This window comes from Gordionus sp. m RMFG-2023, chromosome 3 (assembly GCF_954871325.1).
Source record: "Gordionus sp. m RMFG-2023 chromosome 3, tfGorSpeb1-WG-v2, whole genome shotgun sequence".
In the NCBI taxonomy this organism is placed as follows: Eukaryota; Metazoa; Nematomorpha; class Gordioida; order Chordodea; family Parachordodidae; genus Gordionus; species Gordionus sp. m RMFG-2023.
This window is the reverse complement of record NC_088777.1, coordinates 7363310-7391074: the sequence shown is the minus strand read 5'-3', so window position 1 is coordinate 7391074 and position 27765 is coordinate 7363310. Positions and strand designations below refer to the sequence as shown.

The 27765-nt window shown below is 27.4% G+C and overlaps 1 protein-coding gene, 1 long non-coding RNA gene and 1 other non-coding gene across 4 annotated transcripts; 2 read left to right on the top strand and 1 right to left on the bottom strand.

Moving 5' to 3' along the window:
• Window positions 1–173: 173 nt before the first annotated feature.
• On the bottom strand, window positions 174–25619 carry LOC135927644 (probable ATP-dependent RNA helicase DDX41). 2 transcript variants are annotated; one of them, XM_065463770.1, is made up of 17 exons: window positions 25578–25619; window positions 25473–25535; window positions 25169–25430; window positions 25005–25079; window positions 24799–24859; window positions 23901–24018; window positions 22904–22995; window positions 19720–19873; window positions 19336–19472; window positions 17956–18016; window positions 9329–9430; window positions 9020–9223; window positions 5587–5683; window positions 2628–2798; window positions 2212–2373; window positions 1222–1363; window positions 174–189 (listed from the first exon to the last, which is right to left on the bottom strand). In XM_065463770.1, exons 1-16 carry the CDS (start codon window positions 25593–25595, stop codon window positions 1227–1229), a joined length of 1914 nt encoding a protein of 637 aa, XP_065319842.1. In that variant the 5' UTR covers window positions 25596–25619; the 3' UTR covers window positions 174–189; window positions 1222–1226. The 2 variants fall into 2 exon arrangements, with proteins under 2 accessions (XP_065319842.1, XP_065319841.1); XM_065463769.1 differs by lacking the exon at window positions 174–189 and having other exon boundaries at window positions 1130–1363.
• Trnag-ucc (transfer RNA glycine (anticodon UCC)) lies at window positions 5846–5917 on the top strand. Its single transcript has one exon. It is a non-coding gene; the product is annotated as a tRNA-Gly (tRNA).
• Window positions 21091–21467, top strand: LOC135925717 (uncharacterized). The gene is made up of 3 exons (XR_010571716.1): window positions 21091–21137; window positions 21202–21308; window positions 21355–21467. It is a non-coding gene; the product is annotated as an uncharacterized LOC135925717 (long non-coding RNA).
• Window positions 25620–27765: the final 2146 nt, after the last annotated feature.

Here is a 27765-nt window from a genome sequence, read left to right as displayed (position 1 = left end):
CCAATTTAGAACATTTTAAATATTGATAAAAGTTTGAGGTTAATTTTAATTTAAAATTAACCTCTTATCCTATAAAATTTTTCTAGAGATATACAGGCTAAGAAAACACGGGTAAAGGCTAGCCAAAAAAGGGGCTTGCAAAGTCCTCCAAAAATTCATTGATCTACTTCTTCCTTAGGATAATCCTGGCTGTGGACAAAATATATAAAATTATTTTTTTGGATTTATATTTTTATATTATTTTTTTAAAAATTGTAGTATTTTTGAGCGAATATTATGAGCAAGATAATGAAAATCTTTAATTAATATACCCATTACATTCGGTAAAATCGAAAAGTACTTAGGGCTGCTGATCAGCGCGAAGCCGTCAATAAATTTTCTTAAGATTTTCCTAACTATGCTATTCATATTTATTTAATAAACTGGCTAAATTCTGATTTCATGTGGGCTAACAAAAAAATCCATTTGAAAATTTTGTTAAACCCAGAGTTAGACTGAACAAGTAAAAATTGTTAATAAAATTTATGATCAACTTCTATATTTATTATAAAATAAGATTATAGAATATATGGGTACACTGCCCAAAAATAGTTTAAAAAAATCTGAACCCGAATCAAAACTTAATAAAATCTAATTCCTTAATCTAAACCCTTATAATTCCTTAACCTATTTCTTCCTGGAACACCGAACCTAATAAACAGGGTCGACATTTTGATTATACATTTTTAAAACAAAATTTTATCAAAAAATATATCATAAAAAGTAAAAAATAACACTTATAGGATTTAAAGTTTGCTATATGATCTGATGAAAAAATTGGATCTGATACATCTCCAATATTATTATAAATATTAAATGATTATTTAAAAATAATTTAAGCAAACGAATTTGACTCCTGGTAGCAATTAGGTATGGAAATTAAAAAGAGATGAAATAGAATACATTAGGTTCCTAAAATATTTAATTCGAAAACTTTAAAAATTTATCAAAAAACAAAAAATAATTAATTAAAAATGAATTTTTTAAATATTTTTTAATTTACTTAATCTTATAATTATTTTCATACAAAGATATTAGCTCACAATCTTTAGATGCTCATTGAAGATTTTTTTATTAAGCTCTGATCTTAGCTCAAATAAACATTCTATTGAAATATTTTATTTACAAATATATAAATAAGGAATAAATATAATATTCTCTTTAAAATGTGAATTGTATAACATAATCTAATAATCGGCACCTCCGTGTGCCAAATAATCTTTTCTTCCTATATTGCTTGCTTGTTTGGTTTGCATTGCTTCCAGCTTTGGACAATCTGTGATTCTATGGCCTAAACCACCACAATAAGCGCACCCTCTGTCACCTTTGAATATAATATTAAAACAGAATATGATTATAAATAAAAAATTTTATAATAGAAGACTTTAAATCTTATCATTTCATCTAATAATGGCTTATTTTTCTATTTTTTTTATCTACATTTTATATTTTATTAATAAAGTATGTATATATTATTTTGTTCTTTTTTCATTGATGTATTTTGAGAATGTGTTAGATGCTTGTGCTTTACACCCTTATATAATAACTTCAAACTGGTAATTTCCTTATGGTATAATACAAAAAAAATCAACAATAAAGATTTCATTGAAAGTATTATTTGTATGGATTTCCACTTCATCAATAAAGGTTAATTTTTTTTGATATTGCAATTATTAATTAAATTAGAAAAATATATATAACTAGGTAGCAACTAAAGTAAATTCATCATTTGAGAGCCATGTGAAATTCTTTTTAAAATATAAAATAAATCTAACGCAAGAAGATAAGGCAAAAAAAGTCAATTCACAATGAAGCATCGAATTCCATTTTTGGCCCACCCGTAATTTTAATTATAAAATATGAAAATAAAGAACTAATTAATTTATTCTAATTCCAGTGAATATTCCGATTATCGCTTTGTTTTAACAAGCAAAAAGAAAATACATCATTAAAGCTTGCTTAAATTTGCAGGGTCTTATTAACGTATATCTTCTAAAAATTATTATTTCAAAGCTATTTAACAATTAATGTAACGATAAGACCAGTTTAAATCTCATAAAAGCTAATTCTTCGGAGGATTTAAAAACAACATAAAAGGTAAAAGATATATAAAATTAAGAGGAAATTTAAGAGGATATAATGACAAATTATAAATGTGTGTTAAAAAATAACCATCGATTTCAACTAATTGATCTTTATCAGCGGTCAGAGTTATCAGGATTGGTGGAACGTCCTGTTTTGCTTCGAGGAGTAAATGCTTCAAGTCCATTAACACTGAATCATCGCTAGATTTGTTAATATAAGTAGTGGACATTCCTGCCTTCCCAGAACGACCTATTTCGATTGAAACAAAGAATATTATATTGTGAGAGTGGTAATATATATTTTTATCGATTTATGTTAAATGCAAAAGAAATAAAATTACGTTATAAAAGAAATGCATTCTCACCAACCAAAATGCATAGTTTATAATTTTGTAAGATATTTGATGAAAAAATGGACCATAAATACCCGATTCATTGAATTTCTTTGGCTATCACATTCGGGGTCAATTTAAATTTAGAAATAAAGCAATAATATTTGTTTACCGGTCCTGCCTATCCTGTGGACATAATTTTCAATATCGTCTGGCATATCAAAGTTGACAACGTGTTGAATGTTAGGGAAATCGAGCCCTTTTGAAGCCACATCTGTAGCGACTAATACATCTTTTTCCCCTGATACGAAGCTATCTACTGCCCTAGTTCGTTCCTCTTGGTCTATATGTATTGTTAATATATTATATAATAAAAAATTGCAGAACGGGTCTAAAAATTGATTTTAAAAATTAAAATCTAGGCTTGGCCAAATTTAAAAAAAAAATAATATCAATAATTCAGTTAGGAAATTATACAATGAAGTGTCTAATGTTCGCGATTTCCAGGAAACAATTTGCAAAATACTGCTCATTCATATAATGAAATTTGAAAAAAATAAATAAGAGCTGGGCTTAAAAATAATATTTAATAAAATCTGGCTGGGCCTGAAAATAATTTTTTATGCAAATCTGAACCTGAAATCTGAACAACTGCAGGTATCTGATAAATATAAAAGTCAATAAAAATTTTAATAATAAAAAGATAAAAATTATAATGTTAATTTCTTATTATATAATGGAAAAAAAATAATCTAGAAAATTCAATTTAGCTCCAATCTCATCTTAAATTCCTGGTATCTTGATGATGGCATTGTTTCTGGCAACCTTTCCACATTCTAATATCCCTACCCGTAATTGAGAAACTCCCACATATTACAGGCCTTTTATACAAGGTGTGTGATTATTTCCTAAATCCTATAATTATTTAATTAGACATTGCCTGCCATGTCATCAACATGGATGAGATGACATCTCAGAACACACATTGGGTGAGAAGCTATCAAAACTTTTTTATTCAAATCCCTCATTGTCTAAATTAAGCACATTCTTTAATTTCCTTCCTGCATATCAATCCTTTTTTTAAATTTAAACTATTTCCCAAAATTCTCTGAGATTTATACTGATCTACAAATGCAGCAATTTGCTAGTTTCTCATAAAGCCCAATTCAAGGGTCTCCTCAAAAATAATTTCAATATAAAATTTTCATACTTGTCCGGCTTCAGGTCACACTCCCTATCAGTCAGGGGACATCAGTATCCAATCTCCACTGCAACTATCTCTTTAGCCTTTATCTCATAGATCCAGACCTATCTTGGGTCCTTACCTTTTGGGACAGCAACAGCTTGCCCATACTAACATCCAGTATACAAAAAGACCAGAATGCTCCTTTTATCACCAACTCTGTTGAATAATTCATTTTGAACAGGTATTTCAAGGAAACTCCAAAATATAATGCAAACTCTGGCTATGAATGGTTGGAAGACATTCCCAGATCCAATTTCGTCCCCCTAATGACTGGTGAACAACTACACATATCAATAACTCTTTATCGTGCTGTAATACAATTGTGTAAACTCCATTTGTGTGATTATAGCCAGTCCATGATTCAAATGCCTACCATACCTGGCAATGCACATCCCATGGATGGCAACCCTGACATAAATTTATTAGCAACATTCTCCTAGCTGCCCATAAAATATTTAATATCCCATCCTTTCTTGAACCAGTGGGTTTTAAAATGAAAATGCCCTACATATGGATTCCTTCTAGACATACGGTTTCCCATTGACCTAAGACTATACTCGTGTCTATAGATAAGTCTAACCTCTCATTTTCTGTCATAAAAAGGCAGAAATCCTTAAAAAATATCTCACAAATGCAATGTTCATACCACTAGTTACCAACACCTTAGGCATATTTGGAAATGAGGCTCTTAATTTTAACAATATACCATAGGTTATAAAGGAAAGAGAATAGGCTGCTCCAACAAATTCTACCTTTGTCAACATATTTCTCTCAAAATCTGTTAGTCCAACTTTCTAAGCATTCATTTTATCTAGGTATGCACTGTTGTTTAAAGTTCTTTTTTATAAAATTTTTATATACTTATTTTTATTGTATTTTAATAAATTTACAACTTAATTTCAATTCATGTATAATATATTTTCTAATTAATTAACTAACATTTTTGCTAGAATTTAATAAATATACAATTAGAATAAAAAGACAAAATTTACAATTAAATAAAAACCCATGCTGACTTCTTAATAGATTACATAATACAAACTTTAGTGAATGGTATAAATAAACAACACTATTCAAACTATCAATATGATGCTGTATGTTATGACAATAATATAAAAATTTAATAAATTGAAGTTCAAATGAACTTAAATCAATTAATAGGAATAATAACTGGCTTAATTAAATCTACTCATCATAGAAAGTATAGACAGAATTTTAAAAAGAGAAAATCACAATTAGTTTTGGTTTTTCTCCAGAAATTAAAAAGGACTTTAGGTGCTGCATTCAAAGGCATTTGACAGGTTGCATTCTTAAAATAGAAAATTATTAACAAAACTTATTTTACATAGGGGGGGCAGTTTATATGCTAATGCTATTTACAAAAACAGGCATCTGAAGAGTGTCCTCACATAGTTTGAACAAAAAATGCAGATGATAAAACAATGTAACAGCAAATAAACTACTAGCAGCATATAAAAATAATTAAAGATAATAACACTAATAGAATTGATGGGAATATCCTGGATATGTATAGAGCAGTTATCAAGATGAAAATATTATCTAAAATTTAAATATATATTGAATTTATTAGTTAGTATAAAGGTCTAAATTAAATTATTATAATTAGTGCAGAATTCAATTTATAAAAAAGAAAAAAATGAATAATCAATTGTGCAAAGGTAAGAAAAACATTTAAGCATATTTAATTGTGACAAATAATATTTTAATTTCAACATAATTCTTATATTAGCTAAGGCAAATTACAAATATAATTTATGATCTCATTAATCAAAAATATTTTTCCAAGTAGGCAATTACTCACAAAAAGATAATTTTGTAAATCATTGTCTATTGGCTTCAATATTATTATATAATAGATATAAACCTTTGCCACCGTGAATGGCAACGGCTTCAACTCCTTTTAGCAATAGATATTCGTGAATTGCGTCAACATCTTGTTTCCTCTCCGCAAATATTAAAACCTAATTTTGATTACAAAACAATTATTTTATGCATAGCAACGAATGTATTTCCTAGAATTTTATCATAACCAATTATTATTATATTTTGAATAAGATGATTTTTTTTATTATTATACAATAATTTATTATAAAACCAAAATATTTATGCCTTTTGATATGAACGCATTAGTGGTATAAAGGTTAGAATTGCTGCCTTCCAAGCAGCAGATCCGGGTTCGATTCCCGGCTAATGCAAGTAAATTTTTTTTTTTTTATAATAAATATATTGAAAGAATATACTAATCTTTTTGATTCTATTTTTATGATTAAAAATAAAAAAAAATGAAGAAAGAAATAGAACCAGTTATTGGAATGAGCAATACCTTTTGTATCATCTTTTTGACATTTTAATAATATCTAAGATCCTTTATTATGAAAAGAATATTGTATCTTTATGATTATATTTTATATAAAATGTAACTCAATAGAATATCATTACCAATTGTATGAAATATATTAAATTTGTAGAACACTCATCGTATTGAAGAAGGTAGTGAAATATAAATTATAAATAAGTTTCCCTAAATTCCCACTTTTAAAATTTTAGATGGAAATTTTTTTAAAATAAATAAAAAGATAATGTACAAGCTGAATGTAAAACCTGTATAAACAAAAAAATAATGAAGGGTTCGGCACAAATTTTGAGCATATTAAAGTATATTATTTATATGGGGTTAAAAGGGACGTTATCTTAAAAATTTAAGTTTACAATATTGTCTACCTTTATCACAAGCTGCCCAAGATGGTATGGGCAAAAGATTTTGATAAGACATTTTCCCATGATATGAATATAATGATACTTTTTTGGCATTTAAGAAGTTATGGATTGAGTTAGATGATAAAAAATATTTTAAAAATATATTATTAAAAGAAGCCCTAAATGTAGTACCAGATTATATAATCAAGTTCACTAATGATGATTATTTTTCTTTTGGTGTAACAAATGTTGCTGAGTAATAATGACAAATAACATTGAACTGGAGGTTTTAGACTATATTAAAGTCGAAATACATTATAAATGCTTATTTATTATCCTTCCATTATGGTAATGTTTTTAAAATATAATACTGCAATACCTTTCTGCTCCATTTGTAATGTTATTTATTGTCAATGTTAAGTACGTTGAAAGTGCAAAGGTCTAATGATAAGGTATTTGAAAAATTTGATTATCTTATAAAATAATAAATCTATTTTTAATACTCTTTTGCAAATAAATATTTCAGCTCCTATTAAAAATACTAGTCTCCCTTCCCTATCTATGCCAAGAATGGACTAATACTAATATTAAAATGCCTGATTGTTATAATTAAATCATAATTAAATATTTTATTAATTATTGTAAATATTCATTCTTAAGATACAAGTATCTTTTATCTTTTTGATATTTAAAAAAAGATACTAGTATCTGTACCTAAGATTCATTTATTATAAAGAATCGGTATCTGTATCTAGATTCTTTTTCCGAAGGACCTACCCAACTCTGGGAATGAGAATTAGGGGTTTGCCAGCCTGCTATAAATTTTGAAGTTATCTGGCCCTGCCCAAAAATTATCTATTTTTACAACAACCATTTTATGAATCTGTTTGTACTATATCTGTATTGTGCCATGTAATTGTATCGAATCATAAAATAATAGTTTAATTTTTTGCGAATTTACTATATCATTTATAGATTTGGTATTTTAGTCAAGCAGTTCTTGAAATACAAATAAATAAGCATATTTAATATCATAATATTAATCCTGAAATTAGCTAAAAATCAGTGATCCCTGCCCTGATACTTTATGTATTAGTTGACAGTCCCAGCCCGAAAATTTTTCATGCACAAATTGCTGGTCCTAATAAAAAAATTTTTAAAGTTCCTAGCCTGGCCTGTTTCAATTTTTACTATTTTCCCAGCCCAGCCCATAATTGATTGCTAATGCATATATTTATTTTCCATATCAAAAGAATATCTTACTGACTTTGAAGGTAACATTTATAATATTTAAAAAAAATAAAAATTGAGTTTTAAATCACCTTGAATATTATAATTGAAACACATCATAACCAGTTGGCTTATTTTTTAAAAAAAATTAGATACTTAATACATCATTAAGTTCTTCCCAAAAATCTTAGATTCAGCCAGTTGTGTATTCAGGGTTTTCAAGTGAGGGGGGGGAGGGTTATTTATTAGTGAATTGCCTCGGGCCTAATTTTTCAAGCACGGCCCGAATTTATTTAAATATAGAAATTAATTATTATAATTACTCAAAATAAATGATATATGTTATATGGGGTCTAATTTCTATAAATAAAATATAATATTTTTATTTTACATTAAAAATTCAACATAAAATGGATAAATTTAGATATATTAAAAAAAATTTCCAAACCCCGACCTAACCTGGCTCGAATTTTTTAAATAAATATTAGGCCCGGTCCATAGTGTTGTTAAACGGCTCGTTTTGAGCCGATTTTTAAAAACGACTAACTCAATATTTTAGTCAGAAAAATATTGTATAAGCCTAGAGATTTCGATAATATATGTCTAGACCTTTGTTCCTTCTATGAACAAAATCTTCAGGCTTGCGTAATATTTTTCTGAATAAAATATTGAGTTAGCCGTTTTTAAAAATCGGCTCAAAAAGAGCCATTTAATACAATACCGGCCCAGCCCGAACCCGATTTCGTTTTAAAAAATAGGCCCGAACGCTACTTTTGCAGATCTCTAGTATTTATTATCTCAAAATGATATTCACGAAAGTTCAAAAAATTTGCAAAGGAGAGCATCCCTTCCACCTGTTACGCTAATGGCTTCACCCTCAACATTCTGAAGATGTGATAACGCTTTGGACGGCTGATTGAGGTAAAGGCATTAAGTACACTGGAGTATAATATTTTCCGCGTGTACTATCCTGGGTGTGAAAATCACTAGAGAGGTTGGTATCGGGATATGATAGAACCGACAGGGACCAAAAGATGTGAATGGTGAAAAAAATGGGTATGCTGTCCAAGATCATGGTAAATAAAGAAAGGATACAAGAGCAGCTGATATACCTGGGTAAATGAAGGTGAAACCATAATTATAAAATTAATAATCGTGATAACAAAAAAAAACAAGTCTGTTTCTATCAAATGAAAACCGATTTAATAAAAAAACTGTTTATAAAACAAAACAAGAGCTGAAATCAAATCGATTTTTTATAAAAGGAATTATATTTAAGGACGAAAAAGTAAAAATAGTAATGCAATAATTATCAGGTGACATTTTTAAAAAAAGATCCAAATACAATAAACTAATGAGCAAATTTTTACCGGGGGCGGGGACTTTTGAAGGGTATCTAGCAAGCAAACGACTCTAGCTTCCGGTTTAACGTACTCCACGTCCTGTTTCACGTTCAACGCAGCTGCTCCGGCTCGACCCACGTTTATAAGGATAGGTAAGACGAGGGCCGATTTAGCAAAATTTTGTATTTTCAATGGCATAGTGGCAGAAAACAGTAATGTTTGTCTTTGACCCTAAAAGAGAAGTTTATCCAAAAAAAGTAATAAATGAGTAAAATAATAATTATTAAATTATGGTTTGAAAGAATAAATTTGTTAACTAAAATTTTTGAATTTTACCCTAAAGAAGGATATTATAGTTCTAACGTCCTCTTCGAATCCCATATCAACCATTCTGTCTGCTTCATCCAAGCATAAGTATCGGCACACTTCCAAATTTACCTATAGATTATTGAAAGATTATATTATTCCATTTCAATTATTAGTGCTAAGAGAATTTATCGGATTAAATGCGTTTTTTCCATCCGCTGTAGCAGAAACCGAATGTTAGATTTTACCACAGAATTTGGTTTCTTATCTACACAATATAATTCTTTTTATTACTCTATTACAGGTTTTAAATACTTAAAGACGTTTTTTTAGATATTGATTAGAAAAAAAAATAAATAATTTCAAGCAGTTCAAAAAAAAGGATTATATATATACAAAGGTCCAATTTTTAAAAAATCATCAGAATATTCCGATGCAATTATTTATAATGGCTTTACTATTTCAGTTCTACGAATCTTATGCCTTCAGGTTATGAAAGGTCCCATTCTGAGTCGATCGACTAGGAAGATAAAAAATTTGGAGATTTAAAACTTAGTCAGCATCAGCATCATATAAAGTATATATGAATTAGTAGTTCAAGATTGTAAAATTCGTGAGAATTTCGGTCAAATTTATGGAAATTAATTGTATATAAAATTCGTATAACGTGGAAATGAAATGGTAGAAATTATTTGATTTACATCAAATTTTCAATATATGATATACATAAAGTAAAAAATGGGTTAATATAATAGTTATATAAAAAAAATATATATAATGTAAATTAAATCGTATCATTATTTATTATCCAAATTTTTATATTCCCGGAACTAAATCTACAAGGTCTATATGTTCTCTATTCTTTAGATAAACTTCTTTCAGAAGGGGTATTGCTGAAAGTCGAATGGCAAAAAGCTACAATAGTAATTTTGTGCATAATTTTTGTTTCCACCATATTATTGGATGAGTGTTTATAATAACCTAGAACAACAGATTCCATAGTTGTTTAGAAGGCTTCTATGGATCTCCCAGTAAAATGTTTTGCTATTTCTTTTATTAATAAAAGTTCTTCCACAAAAAAAAAGAGAATCTAGTAAATTTGTCCGTTTTACATTTTTTATATCTTTAATGACTTAGAAAAAAATTACAACTATTTCTAATCCTTATTTTTTAAAAGAGCAGGAAGAGTGAATTCCAAGAACAAGCATATTTCCTAAAAAACCTTGTTCCTTGGTGTCGTGAGTCACGAAATTTCACTTTTAATTTGGAAAATATTTTATTTTTAAATTATATTAATCATAGCTTGGGCAATAGAAATATTTATATTTTATTAATCATAGTCGACATGATTCTCATTATATATATATATTTATGGGCTCTCCATAAAAAAGAGAAGTTTATGATTGAAAATCATTATTAATTTTTCTATCTATTTAAATAAAATTCGATTATAGCTTTTTCGATATAATAAAAAAAAAAAATTCTAATCGAGAAATCAATAGTGTGGTGCCGTGACCAGGATAAGGTAAAAAACCAATTTTTTTAAAATAATTATATTTTTGATTAAATATTACGTTGCTGGAAGTATTAGTGAAAAGTGGTGATTATAAATTATAGTATAAAAATAGCAAAGTTGGGGTGTAGTGGTGTTATGTACTGTTGCATAATTTCTGTATCAATTTTATTAATAACGATTTAAAGTCTGATACTAGTTTGTAGTTTAGCTAAATAGTAAAGTTCTTACGACTCCGACTCGATAAGTAGCCAAATTTTTGAGGAAATTTATAATATCTTATTATTTAACGATGTTAAAAGGTTAAACCGAGTCCACTTATCAGCAACTCGAGCCTAAATTGAAAATTAATTGGGTAGGATGGTATTTTAATTTATAAAAAGGGGTTTCAATTACCATAAATATTTACGCTGGAAATTTCTTCCATATCAGTGCATATGATATCACTGTCAGGTATAATTTTTTAAAAATCAAGATACTTCATTTTAAATAGTGTTTGGAGCCAAGTTTTGGGTGGAAGAAACCGATAGACTCGCTGAGTCGGCGCAATTTTTTTTTATAGTTTTTTTATAGTTTATTTATAAGTAAATTATAATTTTTGATATATTATTTATTTTTACACATGTATTTTGTGAAATCAGCTCCATTCGAGCACATTTTTAAACGATAACTCAATTATTTTATCTTCAAAAAATATTACGCAAGTCGGATAATTTCGGGCTGAAAGATGGCACAAAGGTTAGAAAACATCTATTAGAGAAATCTTGACACTTTTAGCAATATTTTTCTAGCTAAAATGTTGCGTTAGCATCTCTGAAAATCGGATCGAATTTAGTTGAACAATAGTTTGTAATAAATTTTTTTTTTAATGTTAAACGGGCTAAGCCGAGTCGGGATACCCGCGATTCGAGTTTCTAGTCGAAAAATCGATTCTATTTTGAAATACAATACCTTGTGGGTTAAATATCGCGTTAAAGTAACTTTATATACTTTTATGTGGTGAGCTTACATTTTTATTACCTGCAAAATAAAGAACTATTTAACTTTCCTTATACTTATAATATCTTGCGAGGTTACTTTTGTGATTGTTATATATATATATGTATTTTTTTGTTATTTTGTCAAGTCATCATTATCAAAATTAATATATTTTATTTTTATGATAAGAGAAGATTATTAAATTTATATTTATTTGTCACAATGTGCAAGATATAAAATGCCTAAAAATAGGTAAAATTATTATAATGAGTTATTATTTTTCTAGTATATCGTTAATAAACCCAAATAGTCCTTATAAATTGAAAATAAATAATATTATTCTTGTTTTGCGTATTTTTGTTTTTACGCGATATATAGCGCATATGCCCTCTGACGTTGAATTAACAACAGAGCTACGCTAGGTTATCTTCATTTCCATCTAATTGGAACATAGGTTAATTGGGGTGTAAAGTTAAAAAATATGAGGAGCCCTCTACACGTTTGTGGGCAAGCCACACGTACTTATACGCGCAACATTTCGAAAAATGTTACAGACGTCCATAGGCTTTAAGAAAATGGGCGGGACAGAAAAAAAGAGCCTATGCCCAAGAACTGCAGTATAAGTTAATTAATTTAAAGGTGGGTCGCAGATTTAAAATTTAAATTTTTTAGTTAAAGCCGTGAATCGTTACTATCAAAAATTAAAATTTAAAGAGCATACCAATTCGATTTCGGTTTGTCCTGAACTAATAGCAATGGTTTAGAAAATACTAGTTGAGATTAAAGTTATAAATTTTAATCAAGCTCAGAAATCGTTCATTTTAAAATATCTATCCTTAATCCGGAAGAGTTTTTTGATGGAATTTTTACAGTTGTTTAATTTGATAAATTGCTTCAAGTTTAGTTCCATTACATCTTTTATAGTTTTATAATACCATAAAGATTTATATTTTGTGTATTCTTTCTTATTATAAGTGTAGAGCCATGTAAGGGCATCGTGAACTAGATTATGGTCCGAGTTCCTTATGATGTGAGCTAGGAATTGGATACGATGTTTCTTTAAGGTAATATGAATTGGGATATGTTTTGATATTCTCCATAGATTATTATTTGATATCACTTTTGGGTAAAAGTAGCCATTTACTTCTTATATTTAGAGTGTCAATTAAATACTTTTTAATCAATGATACAATATTGACATGTCTTAAAGATATTTTTTATGCTTGATTTAAACTGTTAACATATGTTTATGTTAATCCTAATAAGTACCAATATATAAACTTATATAAGAATTATGCGACATAATAGACATAGTATGTCGCTTAGCTTTAGATCGTCCGCTTGATTATTTCGATATTTTAAGAGCTTGGCCGTCTTTAATTATATCAAAAGTTCTAGATTTGATGAAGAATAATAAGACATTATATTCCGAGATTATAACAGATATAAGTGATGTTTTAAAAGAACCATATAACAAACTATTCCCTCCTAATTTAGCTACTGATGAGGATGTTCATATATCTCTAGAGAACTGTCAGGATTATGAAAGTGTTTCGGGCACCCAATTATAAATGTGGATAAAGTAGTTTGTAATTGGTTATCAAAAGGCACTGAGTTCAAATCTAATTTTGACTTCATGGGAAAAGAGATTTGTAATATGTTTACGGCTTTTCGCGAGAATTCTATAAGAAAAACCGAAAATGGCCCATATACGCATAAGGGCGAAAACCTACTCCGAAATAAAGAGTGTGTATGCTACAAATAGTTGGAGAGAAACGAGAATCGGAATACTGGGGACCAGACAACGAAAATGTGAGTTTTGAGAAAACATCAGATTTCGATTACCATATTGATATTGCAGATTTATTAGCGGACAAATTTATCATACCTTCTAAAGCTGAATAGATTCACGAAGATGATCACCAAGCTCATAGGAATATGTATGGATATTTTCCTAAAGACCCTATATTTTCTAATCGTAGTGCACTAATTAACTTCATTGTTCGAGACGAATTTTGTGCCAAAGAAATTATTGACTTGATAGACTTGTCACAAATACTTGCAGCTTAGAAAATAATTGTAGCTATTGTTAAGAATAACGAGTTAAAAGTAGTAGGATGGTTTTTTGGAAAAATGACACCTATGAGAATCTATCAGGTTTGTAATGAGAAAAACTCAGCATACTTTATATTACCTTACATAGGACAAACCATGACTATGTCTGAGGAAAAACTACAGCAAACTATATGCCAAATGACTGCACCTCATACAGATATTAGTATAAATCGTCAGTTTATCGTTATAGACTTTTCATCCTGTTGTACTAATTTCAGATCCGAGTTTGCGACACCCAATTAGAACCTGGTTGGCTTTTTGTATGAAGAATGTTTACTCATATACACAACATTGGAATACCATTCTATTATATCAGGATAGATGGGTTCCTCCTGAACAAGATCAGTTAACTAAAGATCCTATAGATGGTAGAAGATGTCATCACAGACCGGAGGCGTGGTTAGAAAGCTTGCGACAAAAAAGATGGACGTTGTTAACAACCACTCTTATTCAATACGCCGAATACAAAGTCGGAGCAAAAATAGATCTTATAGGTCAATTCACAATATTTTGATAGTTGTTTGGGAAAACAATTTTTTAGGGGGGGGGGGGGGGGGGTTTGCATCCTGTGAAAATCCTGTCATGTAAAGCTATTGAGAATTGAGATCAATAAATATCACAGAGGAAATCTAATTAAGAACTTTATGAAAAATCTATCTGTAATATCAGCACAAGCCTAGTTACCATTAAAAGATTTAGAGTGTGATCTTCTTAAGATATTTAAGTATGGAAGATGCTTATTTTAAAGGCTCTCAATTGCAAGCTTTCTAACCACGCCTCCGGTCCGTGATGACATCTTCTACCATCTATAGGATCTTTAGTTAACAGATCTTGTTGAGGAGGAACCCATCTATCCTGATATAATAAAATGCTAGTGTATATGAGTAAACATTCTTCATATAAAAAGTCGACCAGGTTCTAATTGGGTGTCGCAAACTCGGATCTGAAAATAGTACAACAGGATGAAAAGTCTATAACGGAAAACTGACGATTTATACTAATATCTGTATGAGGTGCAGTCATTTGGCATATAGTCCGCTGTAGTTTTTCCTCAGACATAGTCATGGTTTGTCCTATGTAAGGTAATATAAAGTATGCTGAGTTTTTCTCAGTACAAACCTGATAGATTTTCATTTCAGGTGTCATTTTTCCAAAAAACCATCCTACTACTCTTAACTAGTTATTTTTAACAATAGCTACAATTATTTTCCAAGATGCAAGTATTTGTCACGAGTCAATCAAGTCAGTAATTTCTTTAGCACAAAATTCGTCTCGAACAATGAAGTTAATTAGTGCACTACGATTAGAAAATATAAGATCTTTAGGAAGATATCCATACATATTCCTATGAGCTTGGTGATCATATTCGTGAATCTATTCAGCTTTAGAAGGTATGATGAATTTGTCCCTAATAAATCTGCAATATCAATATGGTATTCGAAATCTAATGTTTTCTCAAAACTCATATTTATGTTGTCTGGTCCCCAGTAGTCTTTTCTCGTTTCTTTCCAAATATTTGTAGCACATACGCACTCTTTATTTCCGGGTGGGTTTTTGCCGTTACTTGTATATTCGGTTAATTTCGAGGTTTTTTATAGAATTCTAGCGAAAAGACGTATTTAAACATATTACAAATCTCCTTTACCATGAATTCCAAATTAGATTTGAAAGCCGTGCCTTTTGATAATCAATTACAAACTCCTTATTCCATATTCATAATTGGGTGCCAGAAACACTTCCATAATCCTGACAGTTCTAGATATACATGAACATCCTAATCAGTAGGAAGGAATAGTTTATTATATGGGTCTTTTAAAACAACACTCATATCTATTATAATATCGGAATATATTTATTATCCTTGATCAAATTTAGAACTTTTGATATAATTAAAGACGGCCAAGCTTTCAAAATATCGAAATAATCAAGCGGACGCTCTAAATCTAATACATAAGTGGTGCCTCCAGGAGCAACCGGCATTCAGTTGCACAAAGATGGGGGAACTCGAGAGGAGCGTGGAGAGGCTGCACAGCTTATAAGGTAGGGAGAGAGGATAGACTAGAATTCGACTACATAACAGAGACAAATATATGGAGATGAGAGTGGAACTGCAAGAATATAAGGATTTGACTTGTTTAGGGAGTAACATCGCAAGTAGCGCCTTCCCGCCAGAGCATTCCGAACTTCTGTAGGGGGGAGATGTCGCGAGTCACGAAATTTTATATTTGATTTGGAAAAGATTTTATTTTAAAATTATACTATTCATCACGTGCGTAATAGAAATATTTTATTTGTTTTGCATAGTCGTTATGATTCTCATTTTTTTTATTTAAAAAAAAAAACTACTTAATTTATTTATACAGCTGACTCCTAAGTATAATTTATCAATCGCCAATATAGGAGTATATATTCATGATTGGTAGGAAGACACTTACAATCATTTCGGACAGTCTTAGTAAATCCGTAAATCCGTATATTGTAAGATAATTTGATAATGAAATCGACGATTTCAGCGCAATCAACAGGCGCGTGCCAAAGAATACCCGCCAAGCAATGAGGCGAGAGTTAATTTATTTATGCTTACTTCAAAATTGAGCTATATGAAAAACCCTCGAGGCATGATAAATTTTGGCCTAAGAATAGAGCAATTACTCAAACTATAGGTATATAAAATTAAAATGACTCAAAAGGTTCATGACTAAAGTGTCTAAAATGGATAAGATAAGCTCTCTACACATACTGGAATGCCATTTTGCGGCAAGATCTAACGCAACAACTTTAAATCATTTATTTCGGGCGTCTTTTTTTTAAAAAAAAAAAATTTGTAAACAAATGCAAGATGTGGAATACCTAACCCAATATATTTTCTTATAAAGTATTACGGATTAGGCCTATTCTAAAAAAAGAGTCGAATATTCGATCAGTAACGAATAGGAATAGTAAATTATCGTTTTGTTAAAATACCAATAAGACAAATACTAGATAAATTATTCAATAAATTCGACTTTATTCGAATCGATCCGATCAAAATTATCCAGAATAGTTTTTAAAATAAAAAGTTAATTATTTGACATTTCGAAGGGCGATATTGCTTGTTAAAGACTTGTTTTATTTTTTAAATTGGAATTAATTTGCTGTAATAAAAATTAAAAAAAAACAATAAGAAAAATTCATTGCGGATTGGTCGGACATATAATGCATTTTAATTTCACTTAATAATTTAAAAGGGTCTTTATCATCAAATATTTATAATAATTTTTTTTCTGTTTTAAAATTAGAAGTGGAATAATTTAAAAAAAAATTTTTGTATAATATTTTTTTAAAAAAATTATTCGAATCGAATACAGAATAGTAAATTTTTCTATTCGTACGAATAGTGAATAATTGGATAATGAATCGAATAAGAATAATTCGCTATACGATTTGTATTTGTTTTTGAATAGGCCTATTACGAATATTGACTAAGGCGATACGGGTATTGATCATGATTGCAACATATTTTAATAAATAAAATAATAAACGTATTTTCTTTATTCCCAAACTCTCGATTTTAAATTAGTATTCGAATTGATTTACATCATCAGCAGAAGTATAAAAAAAAGGGTGATAAAAATTTGGAGTGAAAATTCATTAATTTAGGCATGTGTTAACAAATTTTTTTAATTAATTTCTTTTTATCAATCTTCCATTGAGTTGTTAATCCATCCCAATATATATAATACTTATAATCCTATTGATAATGCGTACACATTTAAATGAATGAGTCGGCGATTTGGGTAATATTATATGTCATTGGTTAACTTATATATAGTAAGTAATATTCATTTTATAATTGTATTTTATATTTTAGTCATCGGGAGAAAGGATTCAGTGTCATTGTCTCGAGGAGTGGGGGGTGGTGATATAGATGGCAACGTAAGTACTAATATTTTAAATATCTATAAAATAGCTGGAGATAATGTAAGCTAAATATTTAAAGGAAATTCTATTTAAAGGATTCACGTTATAGATAACAGAGTCAATAATTATGTGATATTTACAAAATGTTTACCATTTTTTCACCAAGCATCATCATAAGTCTTCCTGGAGTGGCTACGACTATGTGTACACCCCTATATTAAAAAAAATTTTTTTTACATGGATGTATTTTGGGTAGATATTGAATGAAATTAAAATCATTAAAAAAGAATATTAAAATAACTTTTTTCAAAAAAAAAGAAAAGAGTAAATTTCAAGCAGGGTTTGAAAAAAATTTATGATTTCATCTTAAAAATTTTTTTATGCATGAAAATTATAAAATATACTTATAGTTATAAAAGATTTTTTATTTTTTTTAAAAAAAATATTTGGCATTTATAGGCAAAATTTGATCAAAAATTATTTTTTTTATTAAACTAAGATCAAAGTTTAACATTTGCTCAAAAAGAAAAAAAAAATTTACTAAGATTTTGTTTTTAAAATGGAAATTTTTTGGAGAATGCTCAAAACAAGATTTTTTTGATCAAATTTAACCTTTTACAAAATTTTTATTCGTTGTAAAAAAATCTTATAAGAGTTTGCATTTTTATGTATAATTTTAATCTTTCATGAAATCACAAAAAAAAATTTATCTTATCTTTTTTTTGTAAATAAAGGTTCCAACTTTGTTTATCTTCAAATATTTTTGCTCAAAATATTTGGGCGAAAAAAATAATATTCAAATGCTCATTTGAAAGATTTTTGATAACCATTGCTTGACTCCGATTTCAAGTATTATTAACGATTTCGAGGAAGTGGAAAATTAAATATGCAATCAAAAAATTAAGTGATTTATATTTAATAACCTAATGGTGTAATAAGATTTAAATATAATCAATGGAAGAATTTTTATTAATAGATTTAAAAGATAAAGCAAAAAGACGGGGCAAAATTTTTTTTTAAGATACATCTAAAAGTAGAATAAATATATTGGTAATCAAATTTTTTTTTTCGTTAAACAAATTTTTTTTATACGGATAAAAACGGAGGAGATGGGAGGAGAAAAGGGAATAATATTTAACAAATTAAAATTGTGAACTTAGATAAATGTAATAACGGGTTAAACTACGCTTTTTTTACTTTAAAATTAATTTTAGACCGAGACTGGGGGAAATTTTAAATTAAACCCCGAGGACCCGGTGATGGAACAATCTTCTGTTCTGCGTTTATTAGGTTAACAAGAATAAAAATTAGATTTAAAAAAAAAAAATTTAAATTAGATTAGAAAGCGAATTTTAAATTAAAAATTAGACGAAACAATGATAAGATATTGAGTTAAAATAACACTTAATTTAAATTTTTAATTACACTAAATTGATATAAATAAAAAAGATTGCAAATAAAGCTAATTTGAATATAAATTAAGTTATATTTGTAATAGTTATGCAAAGGCGCTAAAATTATGGATTTGTACTTATGAATCACGGCTAGCTGTTCTTTGAAAGGCATTCCCCCTATAAAGAGTCCTATTCTTATTTCCGGATATCCATCTTCTTTCAAATAGCCAGCATAGTAATTCAATATTTGGTAAGTTTGCCTAGCTAATTCTCTCTTCAAAAAATGAATACGGAAAAAAAATATATATGTTGCATTTGTAAGTAGCTGTTAATGACAGAATACAATCCAAAATTATGCCAACATAAAAATAAATTTCTATTAATCCCCCTCTTATTTTTATTTTTTTTCATTCTTCCACATTCTCTTTTACCTTTTTTTCTTCTTATTTAATACCATCTTCCTAAATCTCTATCTTTCTCTATTTATTATAAAAAAAATTGTATGTTATATAAGTTATTACCGACGGACAAACTATAAGCCCGTAAGGTCCCTCATAAGGTTCGAACGGCAATTTGATTTCTTGTTCGAGCGCAAATATGAGTATGGGTAGAGTGAAGACCAGCGTTTTGCCTGAGCCGGTGAATGCTATGCCTATTATATCTCTGCCACTCAACCTAGTTGTTGTAGCCGTTAAAAAAAAGAAGAAATAAATTTAATATAATATACTAAATGTCAGTCATTTTCTGATATTAATAATTAATTTTTCCTTGGGGATGATGGATTGGAGTGGTGAAGGGGAGGGTTTTTAGAGATCACCTGATGCAATTGTTGTTGGGAAGAAAGGACAAGGATATCAAGACTGAACGAAGAAACAAAATGATTATATAATTACATTGATATATTGATAGTTTTAGATATATTAGATGACTGTTTTGGATACATTATATAAATATATGGATAGTAAATATTACACATTGAATTGAGATTGGTAAATTAATAAATATTAACCCTTGAATGAAGATTGGTAAATTAATGGGTAAGTGGGAGATTCAATACTAATAACATATTTTAAAAAAAACGTATTTAGAAGAGGGGGTACCAGAAGGGTAATTAAGAAAACAAAATTAATCTAATTTGCAATCCTAATGGTAGTTCTTTATTTCATTCTGCTCAATAGTCACTATCATCAACAAATATCATCAAAATATTCTAAAATAACATTGATATTATCGCGAAAACAAAAAACTTATATATAGTAAGATTCACAAATGACGAAGAAACTTAAAGAATAAGAAATTTAAAAATTATGTAATTTTCGGACAACGCCTTATTATATAACTAACCTTTTCAACTAATATAATTTATCCAAAGTAATAGATGAAATAGAATGGGATATTTAATGTTAATTTTGTAATAAAACTCGATAAACCAAAAATTTTAACTTGATAAAATTAGTTGAAAATGGTAATAAAGATAAGATAGTATTATTAACTCTTCAATACTCCGGTGGGGTGTAGGAAACCCCAGGCATGCTGGAAATGATATTGCATAAAAACGGTTAATTATCATGATCTGGATTCTTCAGTAGCTTCATCAAATATATCTTAGAATCTATATTCCAAATTTCACATATTTTGGTTGAGTAGTTTTTAACATATAAGCATTTTGTAACTGCTTGGGGTTTGTGAGACCCCACCGGAGTAAATTCGTAATTTTTTTTTTAATTTTTTTTTTAAAACTTTTATAATTATAAATATATACCACTATATTATAAAATTTATTAAAACGAAATTTGAATATAACATATTTTGAATGAGATATATGAAATTGAAAACACAAATATTTTTTCTGGTGGAGTTATTTTATGTTTATTTTCTCCAACAAACTCATTTTTTAAATTATTTCTATCATCTACTATGATTTTTGCAGATTCTGAAAGTAAATATAAAATATATAAATGTAATATTTTTTTTTGAGGTGATTTGGATAATATAATTAATAGTGAGGATGAAGATTTTATGTATGATAGTGATCATGATACACAATCTGAATTAGATGAAGAAGAAGATATATTAGCTGAAACAGATAATAAGCTTAAGTATTATTTAGGTAAATATAAAATCATTTATCATAGTATATTTCTCTTTAAAATTAGCTAAAAATAAGGTTACTCAATGGAAAAAGGATTTTCCCAATCAGAGAATAAGAACTCGTCAGCAAAATATAGTTATTGATCAGCCAGGAGTAAAAGAATATGGGAAATTAGCTGACACTTCAGAAAAATGTTTTGACTTGTTCATAACACCAAAAATGATTGATTTATCATACCAACCAAAAAATTAAAATTGTAAGTCAAAATTATAATCAATATGAAAGTTCTACAAAAGAAGTTGATATAACTGAATTCAAAGCATTATTGGGAATTCTTTATTTAGCTGGAATTTTTAAATCTAACCATCAAAATATGTCTGATTTATGGAAATCTGATGGGTTTGGAATTGATATATTTAGAGTAACAATGCCTCTTAAAAGATTCAGATTTCTAATTCATGCAATGAGATTTGATGACATACTAACAAGAGAAGAGAGAAAGGTTAAGCCTTCAATAAGAAGGTGTGGTGTGTGTCCTAGAAAAAAGGATAAAAAAACTAAATATTTTTGTCAAATATGCAAAATAAATTTATGTTTAGAACACATTAATATTTTATGTAACAAATGTTTTGATTGTCAAATTTAACATATTTCAATGTTCAATATTTTTTTTATATTTGAATTTATCAGTGTAATTTTTTTTTAATATTGAAGAATAAAGATCCATGTTATGAATTATCAGGATTATATGATGGATAAGTTATTTTTTTAATTTTTAATTTCCAATTTAAAAAAAGTAAGCTTTTTTTAGAAAATTTTGGCACAAATTATAATTATCCTCACCATCTTCAATCTAAACTTAAGAAATAAAAATAAATAAATATTTTATCAAGTTTAAGGTTAGTTCTATCTTATATTCAAATATTAAATCAAAATAATGAATATAACTGGACATATATACATTTGAAATTGGGGTCTATTAAACCCCACCGGAGTACTAACGTCATTTTTTTCACCGGAGTATTGAAAGGTTAATGTAATAGAAGTTTTTTTATAAAAACATCAAATTTGGACCAATGACATATAATAATACCTAGACTGACATTAAAAGCGTACATCAATAAAAACAGCTGGGAACGCCAATTTGATTACACATATATTAAAATTTTTAAACGAGAGGCCAATTTATTCCAATGTCTGATGAAAACTTTATTAAAGAATATTCTGATCATCAGGATAATAAGGAAGCAAATTATCAATTTAATAGTAGTTTTTAACATGAAAATAATTACTATATGTGTTATAAAAATGGCGGGTACAGCTGATTTGCATTATTATAAATGCATTGGCAGTCTAGGTATTATTATATGTCATTGGTTTGGACGTCGCTTTACCCTACGTTTACAGCTAGCGCCAATTCCCGGGGAAGTACAAGAATAAATATAATAATTTTACATTCATTTTTATATACTTCGCCACGAAATAGCGCTACCTTTTTTTTAAAAAAATATATAAGCTTATAATAGATATTCAATTTAAGGATAAATCGAAAAACAAAAAAAAATCATATTATATAAACATTTTATATTTTCTAATATATCATATTTCTATACACTGCTGGCATTCCTTGCATTTGAATAGGCGTAGGATCCTTGATACCCTTGGACTTCAGTGCTTTCAAAATGGCGTCTGGAAATTTCATATCCTTTATTATTATATTTTATATTATATAGTAGAATTATATATCCAAAATATAAAGCATTGTTATAAATTATTGGGTAAGTAGGCTGTTATTGAGCCATTATCATAATCAATTTTAATTATTTTATTAGATCTGATCCACAATGGGATCAATTATGCAATATATTACCTTGTTTTTACACATCCAATTTAGAACAAGAACGTTGTTATATATTTTTTATAATTTCCATTCACTTTATTTTTATATATCTAGTGGAGAAACAAATTTTTTAAAAAAAAAATGTTTGCAGAGTTAGTAAACAAAAACAAAATTTTATTATTATTTTTTTAATCCACTGTGTATAGTAAATTTATCTGAATATTAACATTTCATTCAAGACTTCTTTCCAGGTTCGGTTATGAATATGGACCAAATCTTGAACATAATTTAGTTCAAGGGTCAATCTCGTGGGGTCAGTGATATCAAATAAAACACTGCATTATTTTGTTAATAAAATCAAATTATTATTTTTTCCTACATACACGATTACTTTATTGTCTTAAACCCAAACTAATAGAATTAAAGAACGTGGGTGGCTCAACCCCATTAAGACCCCCCTCTTCCACCCCCAAATACTTATGAAACTTGAAATCGATATTAATTTTAGTTTATCTTTTACTTTTGAAGAAGTAGCAAAAAGATTTATTTTTTTTGGGGGGGGGGGGGGGTTAATTATTATTTTTGGTGTATCCAACTGCGTCACATGTGTAATAAAGAATTTGAACAAAGAAATCAATAATTTTTTATAAATCCCAAAGAAGGCTACAATTAGCATTTGCTTCATATATTATATATTTTTTTTTAATTTATAAATTTATCTCTTTCTTTAAGAAGGAAAAAAAATCAAAGAATAATATAAGGATCCTCACTTCGAATCTTTTGATAGGAGGAGGAATGTCAACTCCATCAACCAATATTTGATACTTTTTTCGAACCCTTTCATGTCTTCCTTCGCCCATATTTGATATACATTTTGGCACTGTCCAACTACGTATAAATATTTTTTTTTAAGGAAGGGTTATTTATTAGATTAGGCCATGTTCTAAACATCAAAAAAATTATATTCACAAACTTTCGTATCTTTAATGAAACTAAATTTATAAGCTATTTCAAATATTAAAAAAACGTGTCCAAAATATAATTCTAGATTTTTATATATTTCAAAAATTTAAAATACGTTTTTCATTTAAAATTTGCAAAAGTTTTAAAACTCTTCAAATTGATTTTAAAATCGTTGGACACAGCCTTATATAAAATATTTAATATATAAAATAAATTTATTTTCCAATTTTTTTTAAAGCTCAGTAAAGATTGTTGTAAAATTGATAAACTGTGAGAAAAAAAGGAAAGAAACAAATTAAATTTATTATTCTAGTTTTAAAAATAAATAGAATTTATTTTATATGCATATAAAAGCATATAGAATTTTTCTCAAAATGTAAAAAGGAAGGGGGGGGGCTGGGTGAAGAGGATTAATAAGTTGATTTTGACTTTTACTCCAATCGTGTGCGAAAGTGGAGTTAGTCCTTTTTATAAAAAATAAAAGGATGATATTTAATCTTTTTTTTTATCTAAACAAACCTTTTTAAAAAATAAACATTATGATATATAAGAATTAATGTTTAATTTTTGATATTACACAATAAAAAACCTGGATAAATGCTTTAAGCTATAAATTTATAAAAAAAAATTTAATAAAACCTATAATTTTTTTGAATTAGAGCCTACAAAATATTTTATGTTAAAACTTAAAATATCTTATTGTACCTTGTTTTGATAGGTTCAGTATATTGAATACCTCTGGCCAACTCTCCAACACTTAGCAAAGCTTTATTTCAGAATATATATAAAATAAAATTTATATTTTCTAAATAATTACATCAACGCGTAATAACATTTACGACATTTTATCAGTTTTTTTCTTAATAAATGCTTATCAATCAGAAACATAATATTTAAAAATATATAATAACCTTTGCGGCCAGCAATACTTTGCAATATTTTTTCTTCTTCTTTCAGTTGCTTTTCTTTAGCTGTTTCCTTTTGTTCTATGAAATTGAGAGATTCAAAATAATCATTTATTTATAAAGTTATAAAATTTAGTAAATTTTATAATTATTATATTAATTTTTTATACCCTCAGCCTTTTTTTTAAGTTCACTGTGTTGATCTAGTAGGCTGACAGGTTTTCGTTCATAGAAATCTAAAAGTGTATCTTGTTCTTCTTGTAATAACATATTATTGATCTCTTTATTAATATCAGTGTTTGTTTTTTCTTTAATTTCCATATCTCTAGACAAAAAATTATCATTTTCAATACTTTCTTCTTCATTTGATGAGAGATTTTCTGCTTCACACTTAATTTTAGCTGCAAGAATACTATTTTTCAATTTTTTCATCTTAAAATTACAAAAATTATATAATAAATATAAAATATAAACCTTTTCAATCTTACGATACTTAACAGGTATATAAGGCACGTAATCGTCCTCTTCTGATAAATCCTAATATTATTTTTTTAATATTTAATAGAAAATAATTTAAACCTTATCAGAATTTACCATTTTCAAAATTTTTAAATACCTAACTCAAAAATGTTGAAATATATTTTTTAAATTTTTTTTATATAACTATAAAAATTTTAAAGGGTAAAAATTGAAATGTACTCAATTGGACAACAAGATTAACACTAGAAAATGACAAGAAGAGAATTTTATTAATGAAATTTTATATAATTTTTAGACATCATAAACTTCAATAATGGTAATGTTTATATATATTATGTTTTATATGATATGACAACAATGCCTTTAATTTATTTATGCTACTAACATCAATAAGGTGAAATTATTTATTCAGTATTTACAACTAGCAGAATCTAACATAAATATTTAGAAATTCAAAATTAAAAGCTATTCTGGCTATAAAATAATTAAATATATAGCAATTTATGTTTGCGTATGATCTTCTAATCGCTATTTTAATCAGCTCACAGTCGTTTAAATAATGGTATTCGAACTATTATGCTACTAAGTATGTGCGGCATGCCGGTAGAGGGTCTTGTTAAAATGTATAATTAATATCTTAATGAAGATGTATCCAATGACATTATGTCATTAGATGTATCATAAATAAGTGGCAATTGTCATATCGTTGTTTTTATTTATTTTTGCCGCAAATAGTTAAAAATATTGTAAACATCCTAAATTAAAATTTCAATAAAGATGAACCGATATATATTTTTTATATATAAATAAAAATAAAAGAAAATTAGAAAATAAAAGTTAAAATTAATTATAATATAAGGTTACTTTTGAAAAATAACAAAAGTATTCTTAATACAAGGTTATAAAATAAAAAGAATTAGATTAAGAAAATATTTATAACGAAAGAAGAAAATGATTTTACGTTATGCCGAAATAAAATTAGAATAATTTGAATGTGAAGTTAAGAAAAGAAAATTAAAACGAAATAAGAATGTTATATTTAAATAGTATGACGCCATGCCATATAATTAATTAAAAAGATTTTATAATAAGTTATGATAGGAATATCTTTCAATAACCAATTAAGCCTACCTAGTTTGTAATAATATATTATTGATAAACGAAAGATTTTTTATAAGAAATAATGGAATACCCTATCCCCAAATGTCATTCCTAGTGTTGTTAAACGGTTTAATTTGAGCAGGTTTCAAAAATGGCTAACTCAATATTTTATCCATCACGCAAACCTGAGCCGTTTTAAAAAATAGGCTCAAATCAAGCTATTTAACGGCACAAATCATTCCCTTAGACTTAATTGAATTTTTTTTATTATGGTAATAAATTCTAATCATTTAACTAGAAAATCTTTATTGGAACTCTTAAAAAACTTCCTCAAATTTTTAAATTTTATGTCAAATTATAAATAGACTAAACAAATGTTATAATATATTTTTTTTAATGAACGTTAAGTTTTCTATCTTAGCATCATCTAAACTACTTATTTACCTCCAATTTTAATGACGATTTTTCCCAGTAAAATAAAAGTAATACGAATTTTCCGCGACCTATCCACTACTGATATTTCTAAAGGGAGTAAATTTCAAAAAGAAACAAATATTAGTACATAATATCCCATTAATTCCCCATTATAATATATCTGAAAGTATTGATATCTTGCTTTGCCGCTTAAGCGATTATTAATGGCTTACTAGGATGAACCTTTTTGATATATAATATTATTTCCGCAGACGTTATTCAGATAAAGTAATTAAATTCAGCACTATGGTGTAAAGTAATTTAAACTTTTTTTAAATTAAAAATTAACGCTATTACTACAAATAACCATTACTATAAAAAAAAAGATTTGCTAATTTATTTAAACCTTTATAATATTATTTCAGGGTTGAACATTACTACCTAAAATTTAAGTAACTTATTTTGTTTAGTCAAATATTGCACTCATATTCCAAAGGTTTCCATTAATATCTTTAACTGAAACACAATTAGGTTAAGGTAATGATAATTAAGATGATATTAATATCGGTAATCTTTAATATAATTGATGATATCCGATACCGACCGACATAATAGCTAAAGTGAGATGATAAACAACATTAATTTATCTTATAAACACGTTTTATATAAGTTTTATAAGTTATATTATTTTAATAAAATAAATATTTACCATAAAAAACAACATTAAAACAAAAAATGATTAAATATAACAAGTAATAAGTTTTTATGCTAC

Coding starts and splice junctions, on each gene's coding strand:
- LOC135927644 (XM_065463770.1), bottom strand. Junction 25,080..25,168: donor ACTTAAAAAAAAGGCTGAGG/GTATAAAAAATT, acceptor TCAATTTCATAG/AACAAAAGGAAACAGCTAAA. Junction 5,684..9,019: donor TTCAAAAGTCCCCGCCCCCG/GTAAAAATTTGC, acceptor AATCAAAATTAG/GTTTTAATATTTGCGGAGAG.